This window comes from Triticum aestivum, chromosome 3A, assembly GCF_018294505.1.
Source record: "Triticum aestivum cultivar Chinese Spring chromosome 3A, IWGSC CS RefSeq v2.1, whole genome shotgun sequence".
NCBI lineage: Eukaryota > Viridiplantae > Streptophyta > Magnoliopsida > Poales > Poaceae > Triticum > Triticum aestivum.
The window spans coordinates 397,303,991-397,323,870 of record NC_057800.1 but is presented as its reverse complement, the minus strand read 5'-3'; the positions used below and the strand labels follow the sequence as shown (position 1 = coordinate 397,323,870).

The following is a 19,880-nucleotide window of genomic DNA, read 5'->3' as shown; positions in this document are numbered from 1 at the left end:
CCGACCGCCTCGCCCCGCCGCCTCTCCGTCCGCCGCCGCCGCAACGTCGTCGTCTCGCCGGCCGGCCAAGTCCCCGGCGAGCTCCCTCACTCCGGTCCCCTCCTCCGCGGCAAGTCCATCTCCGGCGAGCGTGTGCTATAGTAACTCCGGTGAGTGCATCGGGAACCGTGCCAGATCCAGATCTGAGAATCTCTCCTCGGTTGACTTTCTCCCGAAACCCTAGATAAATTGCATTTTTCATCATGCTATATCTCCGCATCCGTAGCTCCATTTTGCGCATGTAGCATATCAAAATGTTTGCCTCAGAGAGTACATCATTTCATCTTATTGCATCATTTTCATTTGAGATCATCTTGATGCCCGAAATGCTGTTGGAAGAGTGCTATTTGAGTTAATTGTCAGATCTGCTGCACCAAATAGCTATTTGTCATTTTTGCCATGATTAATGTGTGCATGATATGCCCCTGAGCTCTACATGTGTTTTGTTATATGCTTTGTCATCTTTCCAGAGGTGCTATCCATGTATTATTGTGATCTGTGTGGTGACTAGCACAAGCTCGCAAAGTGGTGCATTCGTTAATGCTGATTTCAGGGACTTAGAAATATCACTAAGTCCTTGATGTGTTTTCATCAATATGCCATATGTTCATGTTGTTTCCTAGTGATCCGTGCCTCTTTTGAGGATGATCAGTAAGGATGTTTTGTTAATCTTGTGGTGCTATATCCATCCATGTCTTTGTTTGCATTTATGGAGCACCCTAGCTTGAGTCAATCGAGCTCTACTTTTGCTATTTTGTGAATCTGGGCAGATTGTCTACTTGTTAGCGATTTTGCCGAGGATGTTGTTGTTGATCCGAGCATGCTATGTTGTTGTTCTTGCCATGTCTAGCTTATATAATATGTATTCTTGATGGGTGTATGATTAGATTGTCATGCCTTGCTCTGTAGCGAGTGCATCGAGCTCGTGAACATGCCTGCTCGTTAAGATATTTGCATGCTCCAGTTTTTCTCTAAGTCTGAGATCTGAATATGTTTTTGCCATGTTCACATGCTTGCAATTGTATTTTATAATCCCTTTTGGCTCAAGGTCACTAAGGGACTTTTGTTAAGCTCTTTGAGTAGCTCCATGACATGCCTTGCTTTGCCATGTTAAGTTCCTGTAGCATCTAGTTTTCATGCTCCAAAGTGTGCTACCTGATCTGAAATTCCAGGCTTGTGTTAATTTCACGAAGTCTGAAACCTGTTTACCAATTGCACTTTTGCCATTCTTGTTTGAACCTGTTAATGGATGAATTGGCCGTAGCTCAGTGTTCATATTTTTTAATCATTATGAGTGGATCCTTGCCATGTATTTTGTTGCCATGTTTGAGTGTTGTAGCATATTTAACTTGTTGCATTTAGATGGCTACTTGCTATTTATCGCAGACCAGTACCATATTTGTTTTGCTTGCCTTTTCCAAACCGTGTCTCCGATTCCGGTGTTCTTTATATCGATTTCAACCGAAATCACCTCACCTTTCTAGTGGCACACTTGGATTTCCAAGTTGAGGCCAGGTTCATTCATTTCTTGTCAAATCTTGCATATGCATCACATATCGCATCCCGCATAGCATACCATGTTTGCATCATGTTGTTTGAGCTTTGCACGTGGTTGATTGTGTTCCTCTTGCTTGTTTGTCTTGTTTGGGTAGAGCCGGGAGACGAGTTCGCTAACGAGGAGCCCGTTGAGTTTGCTTTCGAGTATCCAGTCAACTCTGACAACTTTGTAGGCAAGATGATCATACCCTCGAAATCACTTCTATCTTTGCTTTGCTAGATGCTCGCTCTTTTGCTATGCCTATGCTACGATGCCTACCACTTGCTTATCATGCCTCCCAAATTGCCATGTCAAACCTCTAACCCACCATGTCCTAGCAAACCATTGATTGGCTATGTTACCGCTTTGCTCAGCCCCTCTTATAGCGTTGCTAGTTGCAGGTGAAGATTGGAGATCGTTCCTTATTGGGACATTATTTTCTTGTTGGGATATCACTATATTAGCTTGTTATCTTAATGCATCTATATACTTGGTAAAGGGTGGAAGGCTCGGCCTTTTGCCTAGTGTTTTGTTCCACTCTTGCCGCCCTAGTTTCCGTCATATCAGTGTTATGTTCCCGGATTTTGCGTTCCTTACGCGGTTGGGTGATAATGGGAACCCCTTGACAAATCGCCTTGAATAAAACTCTTCCAGCAATGCCCAACCTTTGTTTTACCATTTGCCACCTAGCCTCTTTTTCCCTTGGGTTTCCGGAGCCCAAGGGTCATCTTATTTAAACCCCCCCCCCCGGGCCAGTGCTCCTCTGAGTGTGTTGGTCCAAACTAGAGTCCTGTGCAGCGCCCCCTCGGGGAAACTCGAGGTTTGATTTTAGTTGTATGGAGCGCTCATCTGAGTGTGCCCTGAGAACGAGATATGTGCAGCTCCTATCGGGATTTGTCGGCACATTCGGGCGGTGTTGCTGGATTTGTTTTAACTTGTTGAAGTTGTCTTGTAGAACTGGGATACCGAGTCTGATCGGAATGTCTCGGGAGAAGGTTTATCCTTCGTTGACCGTGAGAGCTTGTCATGGGCTAAGTTGGGACTCCCCTGCAGGGATTTGAACTTTCGAAAGCCGTGCCCGCGGTTATGGGCAGATGGGAATTTGTTAATGTCTGGTTGTAGATAACTTGAACCTTAACTTAATTAAAATGAATCAACTGTGTGTGTTACCGTGATGGTCTCTTCTCGGCGGAGTCCGGGAAGTGAACACGGTGTTGGAGTAATGTTTGCCGCAGGATGTTCTATAGTTCTTCGTTCGTGCTTTGCCTCCTCTTCTCGCTCTCTTGTGCGAACAGGTTAGCCACCATACATGCTAGTCGCTTGCTGCAGCTCCACATATTACCTTGCCTTACCTATAAGCTTAAATAGTCTTGATCGCAAGGGTGCGAGATTGCTGAGTCCCTGTGGCTCATAGATTACTTCCAAACCAGATGCAGGGCCCGATGACTCCATTCCAGATGATGCGCTTGAGCTCAAGTGGGAGTTCGACGAAGACTCACGCCGTTACTATGTGCCTTTCCCTGATGATCAGTAGTGGTGCCCAGTTGGGGCGATCGGGACCGTGTCGCATGTTGGGTTGATCTTTTATTTTGGTACCATAGTCGGACCATGAGTGATTGGATGATGTAATGCTATTTATGTACTTTGTGTGATGTGGCGAGTGTAAGCCAACTATGTTCCTTTCCCCTTATTATTATATTTACTTGGGTTGTTGTGAAGATTACCTTACTTGCGACATTGCTTTCAATGTGGTTATGCCTCTAAGTCATGCTTCGACACGTGGGGGATATAGCCGCATCGACGGCGTTACAGTGCACAAGTCTCACTGCCGGCAATACTCAAAAGCTAGTCTCGATGGGGAAGCGACGCAAAGGAGTAAGGCTATGATGGCTATCAATGTAATGGCAAGAATGATATGTCCAATACCAAGGTGAGGCTACTGCATCTTGCGTACGGTATGGTGTCAAAATGGTGGCACGAATACCAAGATGTAGTCGAGATGGTCGTTGTTGATGACGCGTCCGTGGCAAAGATGAGCGGCGGTGATGTTGATGTCGAACCGTACCTAAATAGCTGAAACACAAGTAGGACACGGGACCGCAACTCAAATTCTCAAAGCTCGAAGTGGCAAAACGTGCTGGAGTGCGAAACGGGCAAGCAATGTTGGTGGTATGCGGAAGACGTGGTGGTGTATAGGTGGTGGGAGTGCGTATGCGGAAATGTGGGGCGGTGGTGGTGACTAAACTGAAAAAATTCAGTTTCGCCAGGGATCGTCGGACGTCCAGGCTGGGCCAGTCGTCCGGTTGTCGGACGTCCGGAAGAGGTCGGACGTCCGGTGCGTGGGCGATTTTCGGGCGCGGGATGAACAGCTAGGGTTCGTGATGGTGATGGCAAAAATGGTCAAATCCGGAGGATTTTGTGGATGGAAAAGGTGGGGAAAGGGGGGAAGATAGATCCACTCAAGACAAAGCAAATCCACGGATCAAAACCAACAAAATTTCAACACACCAACAAATCACAAAAAAATCGGGGCTATTTTTGTGGGGAACTTTCGAATTAGGGACAAAATCAACAAAAATTAGGTTAGAAACACAACGGGGAGGCTCCGAAATCATGATCAACCTGGCTCTAGATACCAAGATGATGTAGGGTAGAACCCTAATCGCCAGATCTTTCACGAAAGGAGTGGATCCCGCGAAGAACACAAAGAACACAAGGGAGGAAACGAGGGGAAACACAAGAGAATCACTAAACCAACAAGGAATAGTCACACATATGCTAGATCCTCGAGTACATAAGAGATCACACGACCCACGGTCAACTAGGGACGATACAAGGGTAGCCGGTCTTCTCCGTGAGGACGTCTTGATGTTCTTCTCCGCAAGAAGGTCTTGAATCCAAAGGGATCTTCTCCGAAGAGGGGCCGCGGTCTCTCTCGTGGAGTAGATCCGATGTGGATGAGCAATGATCTATCTCTATTATGAGCTAAACCAATGCTAACCCTAGCTAGAAGGAATAGGAGGTCTATTTATAATCTTAGTGCAAAAGAGGGGCGAAGGGGTACATGGGCTGCGGCCCAACACTTAACAGCACACAGGCGTTGGACGTCCGGCAGTCACCGGTCGTCCGGAGGCTCGCGAGGGTCCGAACGTCCGGTGCCTGTCGGACGTCCGTAGATTCGGCTCGGATGGTCTTCGGTCGGACGTTCGGTCGGGGTCGGTCGTCCAGGTGGCTTCGGAAATTCGTAGTTTTGGCTCGGGTGGGGGTGTGTCGGACGTCCGGGCTGGGTCAAACGTCCGGAGCCTGGAGATCGTCGGACGTCCGGCCCTGGTCGGTCGATCGGAGCCTGTAGCTTCTTCCGCATCTCTTCTTCTTCACGTCCATCTTCCTCTTCTGATTCTCCTTGCTCCTTAGCTTCTTCATGGCTAACTCCTTGACACCTGAGTATGCATAATGTCTCCGTTTGAGGTAGTAGCCATGCCTTATGTGCATCAAAGTGAACTTGTGAGAGGAGAGATGTCACCTCGGTTTCGAGAGCTCTTGCACGTGCTCGTGTCATGGGTCCGCTAGACACTTGATGAGACGATGGTAGGTCTATGGGGATGACCTTGGGATGCTCCGCATCACCTTCGGTGCGATGTTGGAGGACGCCGATGGTGGCACATGTGACTCATTGGGAGCTTTGGTGGACATCGGGGCGCGGGGCTTGGTCCAACGTAGCTTGCGAGGCCCGATTCATCTGCAGCAAGAATCAATTTAAGGGCGGTGATCACGTGGACCGATCGGCAGCCGCGTGCGGCTCTGCCGGCGACGACCAACGAAGGCTTGTCCGGCAGCGGTACGACGCCATCAGCACCCCTGGCGCTTCTGAAGGCGAGGATCTTTCCGTAGCTGTGCAACGGCTGATGCAGAGATGAATATGGTGATTTGTTTCCTGAGTGGAGTCGTATAGAGGAGAAGAAGATAAAGGGGAAACAACGCTGGTTGTCGGAGAGGATGAGATCTACGTGGAGGTGGGATAGGATGGATGTGGGCTGTTTTGTTCCAGTGGGCTTCTGTTACGAAGAGGAAACGGCAGGTAGTGGGCTTCTGTTACGAAGAGGAAACGGCAGGTCGCTTCAGTGACCAAGGCTGGTTGCGTACTAATGAAAATTAAATCTCACTTGTGTAACTAAATGCGACACATGGCATTAGCTAGAGAAAAAAATAGAGTTGCTGATGTGGCAAGGCTGTTGAGGTGGATAGGCTGCATGTCAAGATAAATCAAGTAGTGGGGATGAACTTCTTAAGTATATAGGATAAGATTTGCAAACTTAATTGGTTGAGAGAATTGGTTGTAGTGGAGAACTTCTTAAGAATGTCGAAGTAAGATGTAAGATTTCTATATCATTGGCTGTCATTTTGGCTAAGAATTCATAAACCCACAAAGTTTGGCTTCAAAAAATAGCTTCTTAATTAAAAAAAACATCATCTTTCCAAAATTAAAATTCACCTCAACATGAAACAAGTTGCAGCACACGATCTTTAACAAGTTGAAACCAGTTGCAGCTCCATAAAGCACAAATCCACATAATCATATTCAATTACAACAGCCATGTTCAGGTCCACAAAGCACAAAATGCACGTCTAACACAAGCAAAACCAAAGTTTCGAAGCTTGTACTGAACAAGGTATAGAAGACAAAAGACTACAACTTGCTTCAGGGCCTATGGCTTGACTCGCTTCAGGACCCATCTCTTTTTTCATTCCATCTGGGTAAGGCTTGAAGAGACGTGATCTTGTCACTTCTTTGTTATCCTGCAAATATGATGGCAAACATGTAGCAAAATGACTAAAGTAGTTGTCAACCACATCCGTAACAGCAGGAGCAAATGCCGCATCAATATTTTTTCCGACGCAATCAAACAAACAAGCTAGAATTAGATGAAGGCTACAGCTACGCTAGCGACTCTGGTGCTAGGATTTAGAAACGTAAAAACCCAGAAGCCAAATCCTGCTTTCTTTTTCTTACTGTTTGTTTGTTGTTTGCATACTTGATCTGTTCAACTCTCCTTCCTAATGTATAATAATTATTATAGCAATAGAAAACTGTGCAATTCATTTCAATGGGGCAGACTATAAATTATTTGTGGGCAAGGTCTGAGAGGATGCTGCTAGCTAGTGATAGAAAGATCCATAAGCCCTTACAAGCAGTTGCCATTTCATAAGTTGCTTCATTCCTGTCCACCATGTTAACTACTACTGCCAGCTAGATGGTTGGTTATTTCTTGGTTAGCTGGGTGGGCGAGGTTGTAAATTATACTAGTTCTTGAGAATTAGAACCAGTACTACACATGCATATTACTAGTACTACCCACATATTACCACTAGCACTGAGTGCTTCTCCTTTGTCTCAACAGCATTACTAGTGCTACACAGGCACACCCATTGATAAAGACCAAACTGACATGTGTGCACTTCTTTATGTAGATTGGCTACACGAAATTAAATCCCAGATAAGAACAGACTCACAAGGATGACAAGGAGAACAAAACTACAATTGAACAGATTCCCCATCATTCCCACAGTGACCAAACATGCATTGAGCAATACCCAAAGGACACGAGAGAAGCAATATTGCACAAGAATTGCGCTCATGTTCATGTTCCTCCATGAAGTTTCAAGCCACATCGGGCGCTACCTGGGAATGCGGCGGATGGGAGGTCAAGACTTTGTCGGTCTCCTCTCTAGGTGTCCGGATCCGGTTTGCTTGCTACTAAACCTGCTGATTGTGTGAGGTTACTGTTAGAGTTGAAGAAAAAGAAAAGGATTCGTGAGAGATGGAAGGAGAGAAGAGGTGGAGGGGGAGACTTGCCCGGGGAAGGAGGTGAACTACACAACAGCGCTCACCGGCGGCTGGACGGGAATGTGGAGGCGGCTACATGAGGTCGGAGCAAAAGAGGAGCAAGAAAGGAAAAGAGTAAAGGAAGTGATTATTCGGCTCAGCGGGAAATCTCACCGACGACGAGGAAGCCAAGCGCCGTGGCGACGGAGCAGAGGCAGAGGAAGGATCAAGGAGAGAGGAATGGTGTCGCGGGACAAGAGAGATGTGTTGAATCATGGAATGGCGGCTTTGAGGGGGGATTGGTTTTACATACTGTCCCACATCAGTGGAATCTTGGAATGAACTCCCACGCCCATTCCGAGACAGCTAAACACAGTGGGTTCGGATTTAGTAAATGAATTACGTGATTCTAGGCCCAAATGATAGGACAAACAAGCTGCAAGTCTAATCTAGGAGAGTGGGTATAGAAAAACTATGACATCACTTGCCATGCTCATTAGTTGGACCCTTTGAAATGAGAGGAACTCCTGGGTTTTCCACCACAAGAGTGCTCCACCTTCAATCTTGCTCAACACCATAAAGCTCGAGGCAAGACTTCCGGTTACTGCCGGCGCCAAATATAACACAAACATTATTCTCTTCTTAATTAATGAATAAGGCAAATCTTATGTCTCCATTTCAAAAAAAGAGAGAGTACAAGTGCTCCTAGATTTGCAAATGCACCCAGAGTCCCAGCTTATCTGGCACTTCCGAGATTTGTTTTCTTTCAAACCTCACATCATGACGGCATAACAAAATATGCTAACAAAACTAAAAATCAGCGACGAGAAGGATGGTACATCAGCGTTCATTTGGCAGCAAAACTGGATCCTACAGGACTTCAACATGAGCCCTATTGTTAGTAAAATAATTGATCCGCCTCTACTGGTGGCCGACTTGATTACGGCTGAGGCGTCCTGGGACATGGGCAAATTGGCTCAAATCTTCTTGCCTACAGATGCACAAGCTATTGCTGCTATCCCTCTTTGTACAAGGCAGGTGGATGACTTTTGGTCATGGATCCATGAGAAGAATGGTGTTTTCACAGTCCAGTCAGCCTACAGAATGTTAGTATCCACAAAGACTTGACGGGAAGCTTGGCTTGAGGGCAGAGCAGATTCCTCAAATTCGGAGAGGGAGACGAAGGCATGGACAAGTATGTGGAAGACCAACGTCCCATCTAAGGTTAAAATTTTCTTATGGAGGCTTGCTCAGCAATCTCTGCACACGGCTGATCTTCAAACTCATAGAAACATGGCGACAATGTCTTCGTGTGGCCTTTGTGGAGCGGACGATTCATGGCAGCACTCTCTCCTTCACTGTAACATGGCAAGATGCGTATGGGCGTCGGAAGACCCGGACCTTGCTGATGTTTTTCACAACATAAGGGAACCGGAAAGCCAAAAGGTGGATATTTATACTAATTGACGGCCTGCAACATGATGATTTCATCAGGGTCATAGTGACATTGTGGGCTATCTGGTACGCCCGTTACATGAGCATATCTTCCAGACCCCTCACGCAACCCATCATTTTATCCGCAACTATATTAGGGAGCTCAGCAAGATCAAACCACATGGGACACAAGCTCCACCAGCGGCAAGGGCACCCCGCCCGTGCAGAATGCCTCCGGCGGCAGGATTTGCTAAGATCAAAGTGGATGGAGCTACTTCAAAGTGGTTGGATCTTTTAGTGCCGTGTCCAGGGATGAAACAGGGAAGTTCATGGGCGCGTCAGCTATCAGATGCGTTGGCATAACTGACCCAGCAGCTTTGGAGGCGCTAGCCTGCCGAGAAGCCCTTTCATTGTCCCAGGATCTTTCTCTAACACATGTGATGATAGCATCAGACTGCCAAGAGGTTGTTAAAAAAAAAGGGCAACCTGGTGCATGTAGCTCCCGCTTGCGCAGGGTCCAGGGAAGGGTCCGACCACTTTGGGTCTATAGTACGCAGCCTTTCCCTACATTTCTGTAAGAGGCTGTTTCCAGGACTTGAACCCATGACCTCATGGTCACAAGGCAGCAGCTTTACCACTGCGCCAAGGCTGTTGCCAAGAGGTTGTTACAAATATCAAAATCGATGCAGGAGGCTTGTATGGCAGCATCGTGAAGGAGATCAAATCAAATTTCAGCTCAGTTCACGTCTTGTACTTCCATTTTCAAGGGACGTGAGTCTAATATTGAGGCACATAGCCTCCCTAAGCACACTCTAGGACTTTCTTTAGGACCCATTTGTGGCTCCTCGAACCTCAAGACCTTAATTGTATCCCAAATTCCCAATGTATTTGGACTATGATCATTAAATAAAGTGTGTTTAGACTAAAAAAACAGATCAATCAAAATGTAGTAGGCATAGCTACACAACTTATCTTCTCCAACATACAATAAAAATACCCTTATTCCACAACACAAAATTAAGAGATACAATGTACGAGACAAAAAGGGTATCCAACATTTAAAGACGTAGATCATATGTTTTATACCATAACATAAACATTTTGCGCCTCTGCTTTTGTGAGGCTATACTGACTATGCTACTACACCGTCGGCCACGACTAACTTGACCAGGGCTAGTCATCACCATGATCGGCTACCTCAACATTGACGTCAAGGGTTACCTCACAGCTCATCGGCAACAGCTCCAGTCAATAGCGTCCGCATCATCACAAGTGTCCACATCACTCCCGCTGTGACTGCAGCAGGGAGTAGAAGAGAGACATGGAGGCAGGGAGTAGAAGAGAGACATGGAAGGCACCAGAAGGAGACGCAGTCACCGCCTAGGTGCCGACAGATCAGAGATGCAGGTGATGATGGCGCGCGACATTCAACTTCAGTCACAATTGTCCACTTTGCTCGCACTAGGACTGAGGGGGAATGTTAGAAGTATAAACACGTTCAGTTAGAGACAAGGAGAAATAGAGATAGAGTTGGTTAAAACCAACAATGACTTGCCTTGTACTCTAAGCTGCTCTCCATGTTGTACTCTATATATGCCCCATGAGGTCAGTCAATGCAAAAACAAAATATCCAGGGTTCCTATAGTTTTCCACACACTAACTAGGGTTCACATCAGATCCAAAAATTATAATATTATTCAGTACCACCTCCATTCCAAATTATTTGAGGCTCTAACTTTGTCCTAAGTCAAACTTCCTTAAGTGTGACCAAGTCCACAGAAAAATGTGACAACATCTACAACACTAAATTAGTTTAATTAGATTCATTATAAAATATATTTTTGTTAATTGATGTTGTAGATATTAGCTCATTTGTAAGACTTGATCAAAAGAAGAGAAGTTTGACTTGGGCAAAGCTAGAAATAGATATTATCTGGAACAGAGAGAGTATCATACTTAGTTTGCAGTACCATAGGTAAGTCTGAAAGTGCAAAATAAGACAAAGAGAACATTTGATCAGCCTTCTTGTGAGCTACACAGGATGCACCACTCCAGATAGATGAGTAAAAACAGAGCGAGTTGATCTGCCACCAAACACCAGAATAGTACACACACCAGACCAGAGACTGCGGATCCAATACTAACATGTCGCTTTGACTGTAGCTGATGATGCAGTGGTCTGAGGGGACTCCAGGCCATTGTCAAGATGATGGGTTTCCTACGTTTGTGTGATACATGGCTGCTAGCCTAATGCAATACTAAACAACGAGCATGTGCAGGTGCATGTTTTGTTATATCTCAACTAAGCTCACTTGATTGCATTAATGACTTGTACATATCAAAATGGAGCACCTCTGATTCAATTATCAATGGTGCTCATGAGTCAATGATGGTAATCTATTGCATTAAGCTTGGACAACATCAATGACAGCATGAGTGATACAGGCGCCATCACTTTCTTGCTCTTACGGAAGTTCAAAATTACGATAAGACACAACCAAAAGATGAACTGTCAGGAGAAAATTTCAGACAGATTAGGAACCAGCTGCCATAAGTACTATAGCACCAAACCTCAAGCTTTGCATGTTATAACTAACATGTCTTGGTAAAGTTTCATACTCTTTCTTGACCACCACCACCACCACCAACAACAACAACAACAAAGCCTTTAGTCCCAAACAAGTGACCAAATGGGTTATATTGTTATGAGGTGCAGATTTTGCTAATGAGAGGACCATCAAAAATATGACTCAGAAAGTAAAGAACAAACTGTTTACAAACAAAGAGTAAGCCTTAAGAGTACCTCCAACTTTAGCAACCAAAGGGGTCACACTGTGACATGTTGCTAGCTCTTTCGAAGCTCCACGCATGGGACATGTCTTGCCTCTCCACCACCACGCTAGCATCTGCAGACACACATTCTTCTGAAGATAAACGCCTTAGCACAACATCTCTAGAGCAACCATCATCCACGAAAACACGCATCTCCTCCAATATTTGGGCTCTTTCCATGACAAACTTGACAAATGCCAGCTCGGTATCCTCTCCTCGGGCAGCTTCGAACACAAACTTCTTAATATGTGAGGTAACACATTCAGTGTGGCCTACTTGATCCCAGAAATCCACATCAACATTGGTTGGTGATTCAGAAGGAGATGACTGTATTCCAGCAAGTGAACCACTTAACTCAACAGGCACAAGCACAAACAATGATGATGATGAAGTGACTGGGAATCGATACCTTGATATACAAGGTTTCTAGGCATGGGAAGCATCTAAGCAAGAGGGGCACCAGCTTGACTTGCTTCTCGTCTCCAAACTGCACCTTCAATGCCAATGTCCTAAGGGTCCGAACCATCGCATTCGGTTTCACCTTCATCCCTATCCCATCCTATAATGAACCGAAAAGCAATTATGTAACACAGTACCATCTAATTGTGGGAAATAAGATGATGTGAAAGAAAAATTCAGGCCACCTTGATCACAGTGGGGCCGATCTTGAGCTGATGGAGTCCAACATCAAAGTACCCGAAAATTTTCAGCCTCGGTGCATTAATAATCTTGACGTGAGTAGAGGCACCGCCAATCGGCTCCAACAGCAACCGCTCCAAGTTGGGGGCATCGTCAAGGTGCACCTCTCTGACCATGGACCTCCACACAACCAGGGACTGGAGGCTCTCTGACCAGATGTGGATGTACCTTGGGTAGTCCTGTGTCAGCACGAAAGCGAGCCTCTCAAGCTCGGGGCAGCGCGGGAGCACAGCGTGGAGCTCGCGGTCCTGCATGGAGCAATGGACAATCCCGAGCTCTTGCAGGCTGGGGAAGGCCGGAGCGAGGCCGGAAATGTCCGGGAACTGGCAGAGCCCGAGCCAGAGGCGGCGGAGGGACGCGCATCCAAGGAGGCCCGGGGGAGGACGCCACTCACATTCAGCGGGCCAGGATCCGTTGACGACGGAGAGTTCCTCGACGTTCTTGGCTGCGAGGGAGGCGAACCAGGAGTCGAGGACGTCGGGTTCCTGGTAAGCGAGGTGCTCGGAGGAGAGGCGGGCGGAAGTGACCGGGCCCGGGTGGGAGTTCAGCGCGGCGGTGACTGCGGTAGGAACGAGTCCAGCGTCGTCGAGCCGGACTGGGGTGGAAGCCCAGAGGCTGCGCCAGCGGGAGGAGAGGATGGTGGTGCGGGCCGCGTCCTTGGTGGGGAGGCGGGAGATGATGTTGCGGAGGAGCACGTCCGGGAGGCAGTTGATGCGGTCATCGTCATCAGAGGCAGTGGACGAGGAGGACGGGGATGCGGTGGTGGAGACCGAGGGAGGCGGGAGGTAGGAGAGGACGGTGGCTAGGGTTTCGTCCATCGCCGTGGTTTGCTTGACACGGCGGAGGAGGAAGCGGAACAGGGCGAGATCTGTCCTTTTTTTTTGAGACAAAGTGAGAGATCAGGTGAAGCCCGACAAGAGTAAAGAGTTGGGCCATATGAAGGTTAGCCCAGTTCAGGTCTAGCAGTGAAAAAGGAACAATCGGTTCTACTCCAACTTCCTGGCCTAGCCCAACTCCCATTCCCGAGTAGACAGACATTGGCATCGGCAACAGGCTGCTAGTCTTTCCCTCTATAGTTAGGGTTTCTCTCCTCCCGGTGGCGATCTGGCCGCCGTCGAGACGAATTGCTCCCCTACCGCCGCGTCTTTCCGCCGTTCTTCCTCGCTAGCCAGGGTGCGCAAGCGCCCGACCCTAGCAGGAACGGGGACCGACTGGTTAGGGTTCCCCCAGGAGAATACCCCGATCTGCACTGTCTGCTTCGGGTGAGAGATATAATGACTTCTGGCGGATCTTCGAGTTCTGCGGGAGTTGGCGATGTTGAATTGCTGATGAAAGAATTGGGACTGGCGGAGGAAGATCTGGACAATGTGGTCTTCGATGAAGTGCAGGCGCCACCAGATAAACCTAGATGGATTGCTTTGGCCAAGGTTAATACTCCCAAATCCTATAGCCAAACCTGGTTCTATAGAAACATGAGATCGGCAATGGGACGCGGCGCAAGAAGTAAAGTTCAAGCCTCTGGAGAACAACCTATATACTGTCCAATTTTCATGCTTGGGTGATTGGGAGAGGGTAATGAACAATGGTCCCTGAAACTTCAGGGGAGATGCGGTGTTGATCATGCTGTATGATGGGATCACACAACCCTCAACCGTTAAGCTTGAAACAATCGACATATGGATCCAAATCCATGATGTGCCGGATCTATATGCCCATCTGGTTACCCCACTTGCTGCAAAGGTGGGTGAGGTCTTGTTCTCTGAACCACCATCAAATGACTTTGCGGGCAACTTCTATCGTGTCTGGATCCGGCTCAATGTTCTAAAGCCGCTAAAGAACGCGGTGTCGATGGTCAGGGACGGGAAGAGGCAGATATACAGAGTCAAGTATGAACGTCTTCCAGATTGGTGTGCGGTGTGTGGAATGCTAGGCCATCATTTTAAAGAACATGGTAGTGGGATCCATCCTCCATCGACCTTGGTATTTAAAGACCTTAGAGCTAGCTGGTTCATGCGCAGCGGTCGGGGTTCAGGTGAGGGCCGAGGCCGCCGGGGTGGAAGGCGTGGAGGCTATCGTGGTTCTAAGTCTGACAATAGTGTAGGGGGTAAGTATGGAGAGGCAAGATCTTAGCTGTGGAGAAGTTGTAAGCACGCAAGGTTTACGAGTCCAGGCCCTTCTCGGAGGAAGTAATAGCCCTACGTCTCGGAGCCCAGAGGCGGTCGACTGGATTATATGAATATGGGTTACAGAGGTGCGAACCCTTGTCTTGGAGGAGGGGGTGTCTTATATAGAGTGCGCCAGGACCCCGGCCAGCCCACGTTACAAAGGGTTCAATGTACATTAAGACGGGGCGTTACTGGTAACGCTGGTAATAAAGTGCTATGATGACCATAAAAGCTATTTAATGATCGACCGTTAGCGTGCAGAGTGACTTTAGGTCTCCTGGCCGTCGAGTGGTTGGATCTTGGTCGAGTGATTGCTTCTTGGTCGAGTGTCTTCGAGTCTGTCGAGTGGAACACCTTCAAGTCGATTGAAAGGTGATTTCTTCTAGAGATGTCCCTGGGTAGGACAGTTAGGACAGGTCCATGACCCTACCCTAGGTACATAGCTTCATCATTAGCCCCCGAATGGATCGAGGTTTGAGTGGGGAAGGAGTTGAGAACCTCTCCGACTCGTTTTTCATGCCGTGAGCATATCTTGTTCCGGATCAATGGACCTGAGTGATGACAGCAACTTCCTTTTCAGTCGCCTTGATCCATTCTTAATTCTTCGTCGAGTGAGTTTCTTCGCTTGTAAGGCTCTGAGTGACGGTGCGGAGGAGATCTTTGGTCTGACCAGTTGTTTGCTGCGCGCAGATTTCGCGGGATCCGAATTTTGGGGAAGCGCGCGGGACGGGGGAGGCTGCAGTAATCGGATGGGATAGAGCGGAGCCGCCTCGATCCCCGCGCCACCTTTTTTCGCCACGTATCGCGCGCGCGGTCGTTACGGGATTTGACAGAGCCGCCTGGGCCTACCCGTCAGCCACTCGGAAGCGGCCTGATATAAAGCGCCGGACCGGAGTCTCCCGAATAGTGCATCTCATTTCCTCTTCTCTTCCTCACGCCCCTCCGCTGCGCTCGCTCTCGCCCCAGCGCCACCGCACCATACGCGTCCCGCCGACGACAATGGGGAAGGAGAAGACAGCGGCTCTGGAGCGGGCAAAGAAGGCGACAGCAAGGTCGAAGGGGAAGGCGACCAGCCGGGGCGGATCTTCCTCGCGGTCCGGCCTACCGAGGGGCTGGATCCAGGGCGACTGGATCCACTCGAGGATCTCCCAAGAAGACCTCGACGACTTGGCCGAAGGGGGGTTGATCCCCTACGACTCGGCGCGGCTTCCGGGGAAGGAATCTGAGCCGCAGCCTCGGGAGGGTGAGCGTGTCCTTCTTGCCACCCACGTCGACCGTGGATTTTCCTTGCCCCCTCACCCCTTCTTCCAAGGGTTTCTGAACTTCTTTGGGGCACAACTCCATCATTTTACCCCCAACTCAATCGTTTATCTTGCCACTTTCATTTCTTTGTGTGAGAACTTACTGGGTTGTCGGCCTCGCTGGGGTCTCTTCAAGCATATTTTCACTTGTCGCTCCCAAACAGTGAAAAAGGCTAATCCGAGTGACGAGAGGACCCAAGTGATCCAGATGTGTGGGGGTCTTGGCATCCAGACGAGAGGGAAAAGCTCCTTCCCGGCCATGATTCTTCCCGACTCAGTTCGCGGATGGCAGTCGACCTGGTTTTACTGTAAAGACCAGTCGACGCCAAGGTAATCGACTGGCCTCCCTCCCTTTACCATGGACCGAGTGGAAAAACCATCCCCTTTGAAGGTGCTCCCGGAGGAGAAGGCGCACGTGAAGGTGCTGGTCGACCGAGTGGTCCAGCTTATTCGTGACGGGGTCACTGGTATGGATCTCTTGGAGGTCTTCCTTCAGCGGCGCATCCAGCCTCTCCAAGCCCGAGACCATCCGATGTGGATGTATTCGGGTCTTGAAGACTCCACTCGGATCCACCCGGAGGAGGTCGACGACGACACACTGGAGAAGTGGTTGTCTAGCATTACCGGGAATAAGGACAATCCCAGGGGAGCCAGGAGAGTCCCTCCATTCGACCAGTCCCACGCACCCGAGCAGGTTTGATTCTGAGTTTTTGCTTGTAATCTGAATTCACTCGCGTAGCTGCCTATATTGCGTCGACTGACTTTGATCTACCTGCTTTCTTTCAGGCCATTATTGAAATGTATTCAATGCCCAACGGGGAGCAGGAGCAAGCTCTGGAAGGCGAGGCGAGTGGCGGCGAAAGCGGCGAGTGGACTTCCGATGGTGAAGGGGACGGAGGAAGCGACGACTCAAGCGCTGGAGAAGAAGTCGAGTCGCCTCCTCGCAGGGAGAGGCGATCCAAGCTTGACCAAGAACGGTCGAGTGCTTGTGACAAGGCAACTGCTCCGGCTGGTCATTCTTCGAAGCGCCCTCGGATCTCTTCACCAACCCCGACTGAGAAGGCGCCAAAGCACCCCAGAGTTGTAGAGCCGAAGACTCGGAAGGCGTTGCCGAAAATCAAGATTGATATCCTCGTCGCTTCCGTGTGAGTGCCTCTCTTTGCATTCACTCGATGCTCCGCGCTGTTTGTTTTTCTTGTTTTAACTGGATGAACTTTGGAACTGTCAGCGCTGCGACCTCCGGGACCTCAGCTTACAAGGACGAAGATGAGGTGATGGAGGATGCGGTCACTTCTAATCCGGGTATGATCCCTGCCATACTGTCTTTATTTTGGTCGATTCAACTGCAACGCGTACCATTGGGTGATGTGACTTTAACGATTGAACTTTGCATAGCTCCCAACGTTATTGACCTCCCTGATGATGATGAAGAGACCGAGAGGCCTTCGACGAGGAAAAATAGGCGAGCTCCTGCAAGCGGGGCGCTACAGACGACGCCGAGGGAGAAACCAGTTGTTCAGGACACTGGCGACGTCAATCGGGGTTCTGTTACCTTCGCTGAGCCACTGTCGAGTGCCTTGCCTTCTTCGTCGACTGCTCAGGCCCCTGCCGACCCGCCTTCAGTTTTTGCGACCCATCATGTCCCAGAGGGAGAGGTGAGTGCTGCTAAGGAAGCCATACGCCAGGCGGGCATTATGATGGAGAAGATGAAGATGGTGCGAGACGCCAGCCAAGCCGCCTATGACGCCAGCTCGACTCTCCAGAGCAACGTTCATGTTAGTTGGTTGCCGCTTGTTCTGTTAGGATATGCTACCTGAAGATTCTTTCCGAAAACCTTTGCATCTGTACACCCACTGGGTGTGTCGATTGAATTTTTGGACTAGTGGGGGCACGCTGAGTGCACCCACTGGGTGTAGTCCCCGAGACTATGGTGGACTGCTGGCAGTCGACTGTAGTCTTTGTATTTTGCCGAATGTATAAACCGAACTGGTAGTTTATCTCTTCCACTCGATCTGGTCGAGTGGGATCAGAACCGGTGGGGGCACGCCAAGTGCACCCACTGGGTGTAGTCCCCAAGACCGCGGTCGACTGCTGGCAGTCGATTGTGGTCTGAGTTCTACTTTCTCTCCCTCTTTTTTTACTCCCCTCACTTGACTCTGACGGGCCGGTCGAGTGGGATCAGAACTGGTGGGGGCACGCTAAGTGCACCCACTGGGTGTAGTCCCCGAGACTATGATGGACTGCGGGCAGTCGACCGTAGTCTTAGTATTTATTGCCTTTGTTGTTTTTTTGCTGTAAAAATAACTTCTCCCCTTTGATTTCAGAAATCTTGTGATCTTGGAGCTCGCTTTGCTGACTTGGAGAAGCAGCAGATTCAACTGAACCTTGACTTGGAGCTGGCCAGGACAGAGCTGCAAAAGGTCAGAGACGGCGCCGCAGGTAAGACGAGTTTGTCGACTGGTCAGTTTTAGGCTTGAGTACCCTTCCGCTATTTCTGAATCAATCATCATTTCTTTGCAGAAAAACTGAGAGAAACTCTGGCGAAGAAGGATCAGGATTTGGCCGCTGCTTGTAAGGAGGCTGACGACAAGACCGCTCTGGCCGAACAGAAGCTGGCTTCGGTCGGCCAGTTGGAAGAAGAGAATACCAGGCTGAAGACTGCTCTGAATGACTCCAACAAGGAGTGCTCGCGCTGGAAGAAGGCGAATCTCGTCTAGGGCGAGAAAATGGAAGGCATTGCTCGCAGGAGGGATGATCTGGAGAGTTATCTGAGAAGTCTTGCCAAGAAGCTGTTCATCAAGCTTGAAGGTGCACATTCTGTTCTGACTGACTTTTTTTTTGAGTCGACTCAGTGTACGAAAATTGACTTATCCTTGGATCATGAATGCGGAGTTTTGCCAGAACTTTGAAGAGGAGACTGGGCGGATCGAGCCTGGTTTGGATCCAATCAACTCTCCCGTGAAAGATGAAACTACCATGAATCTGCTCCGTCTGGAATCTCGCATCAACAGTGCCGTGGACTACTTGGCTCGACTGAAGGTCGCCATGTCGCGGATTGACCCGGCACTTTGGCCAGAGGCTGAGCTCCAAAATGATATTGAGTCCCTGATGACTCGACTAAATGAAATCCCCGACCGAGTGCAGGAGTGGAAGAAGTCTGCTGCTCGGTGTGGCACTGACGTGGCTCTGTCTTTGGTTCGTGTCCACTGCAAGGAGGTGCGACAGAACAAACTGGCAGCAATCAAGGTCGCCGACACCCAGAAGCATGACTTCCGAACCTTTATGGAGACTTTCATCACTGCAGCCACTCGGATAGCCGACGGCGTCGACCTGGATGAGTTCGTCGAGCCTGCCAGCCCTCCTCCCGCGGAGTGAACAAACTCTTATGTCCCACCTTAAATTTGCCTCGGAATGCCGAGTGGTTTTTGTAACCGTTAAACTTTTTCGGGCTGCATGTCCTAGTACTTCGATCTGTGATTTGGAACCTTTGGAATTTATCCGAACTTGGTTTACCGTTGAATATCTTTATGAATCTCCTGCTGAGTGAACCCATTCTTCATTCGAGACAACTTTTGCATTCGCAGCACAGCTCCGAAGGAGAGGGAAGCAGTCGACCTATGTCTTGTATTTGTGGCGAAGCTCCCCAGGAGAAGGCGGCGGTCGACCCACACCCTGTTACCGCAGAGTGGGACGGAGCACACATTGTATTTGTGGCGAAGCTCCCCAGGAGAAGGTGGCAGTTGACCTGCCCCTCGTCGTCCTTGAGGAATGAGATGTGTTTCGTACTTAGGCGAGTATTGGACTGCAGCTAAGCCTCCGAGTGGGAGGATTGCTCTCCACTCGGTAGGATTTTTCAAACTTAGGCGAGTGCCGGACTATAGCTAAGTCTCTAAGTGAGAGAACTTAGGCGAGTACTGGACTGCAGCTAAGCCCTCGAGTGGGAGGATTGCTCTCCACTCGGTAGGATTTTTTTTCAAACTTAGGCGAGTGCCGGACTGCAGCTAAGTCTTTGAGTGAGAGAACTTAGGCGAGTGCTGGACTGCAGCTAA

The 19,880-nt window shown here is 48.9% G+C and overlaps 1 protein-coding gene across 1 annotated transcript; it reads right to left on the bottom strand.

Annotated features, from left to right (window-relative positions):
* Positions 1-6,099: 6,099 nt before the first annotated feature.
* On the bottom strand, positions 6,100-13,277 carry LOC123061402 (F-box/LRR-repeat protein 13). The gene is made up of 4 exons (XM_044484492.1): positions 12,311-13,277; positions 12,076-12,225; positions 11,638-11,993; positions 6,100-6,373 (listed from the first exon to the last, which is right to left on the bottom strand). The coding sequence occupies exons 1-3, from the start codon at positions 13,181-13,183 to the stop codon at positions 11,646-11,648; spliced, it is 1,371 nt and encodes a 456-aa protein (XP_044340427.1). The 5' UTR covers positions 13,184-13,277; the 3' UTR covers positions 6,100-6,373; positions 11,638-11,645.
* Between the last annotated feature and the right edge of the window lie 6,603 nt (positions 13,278-19,880).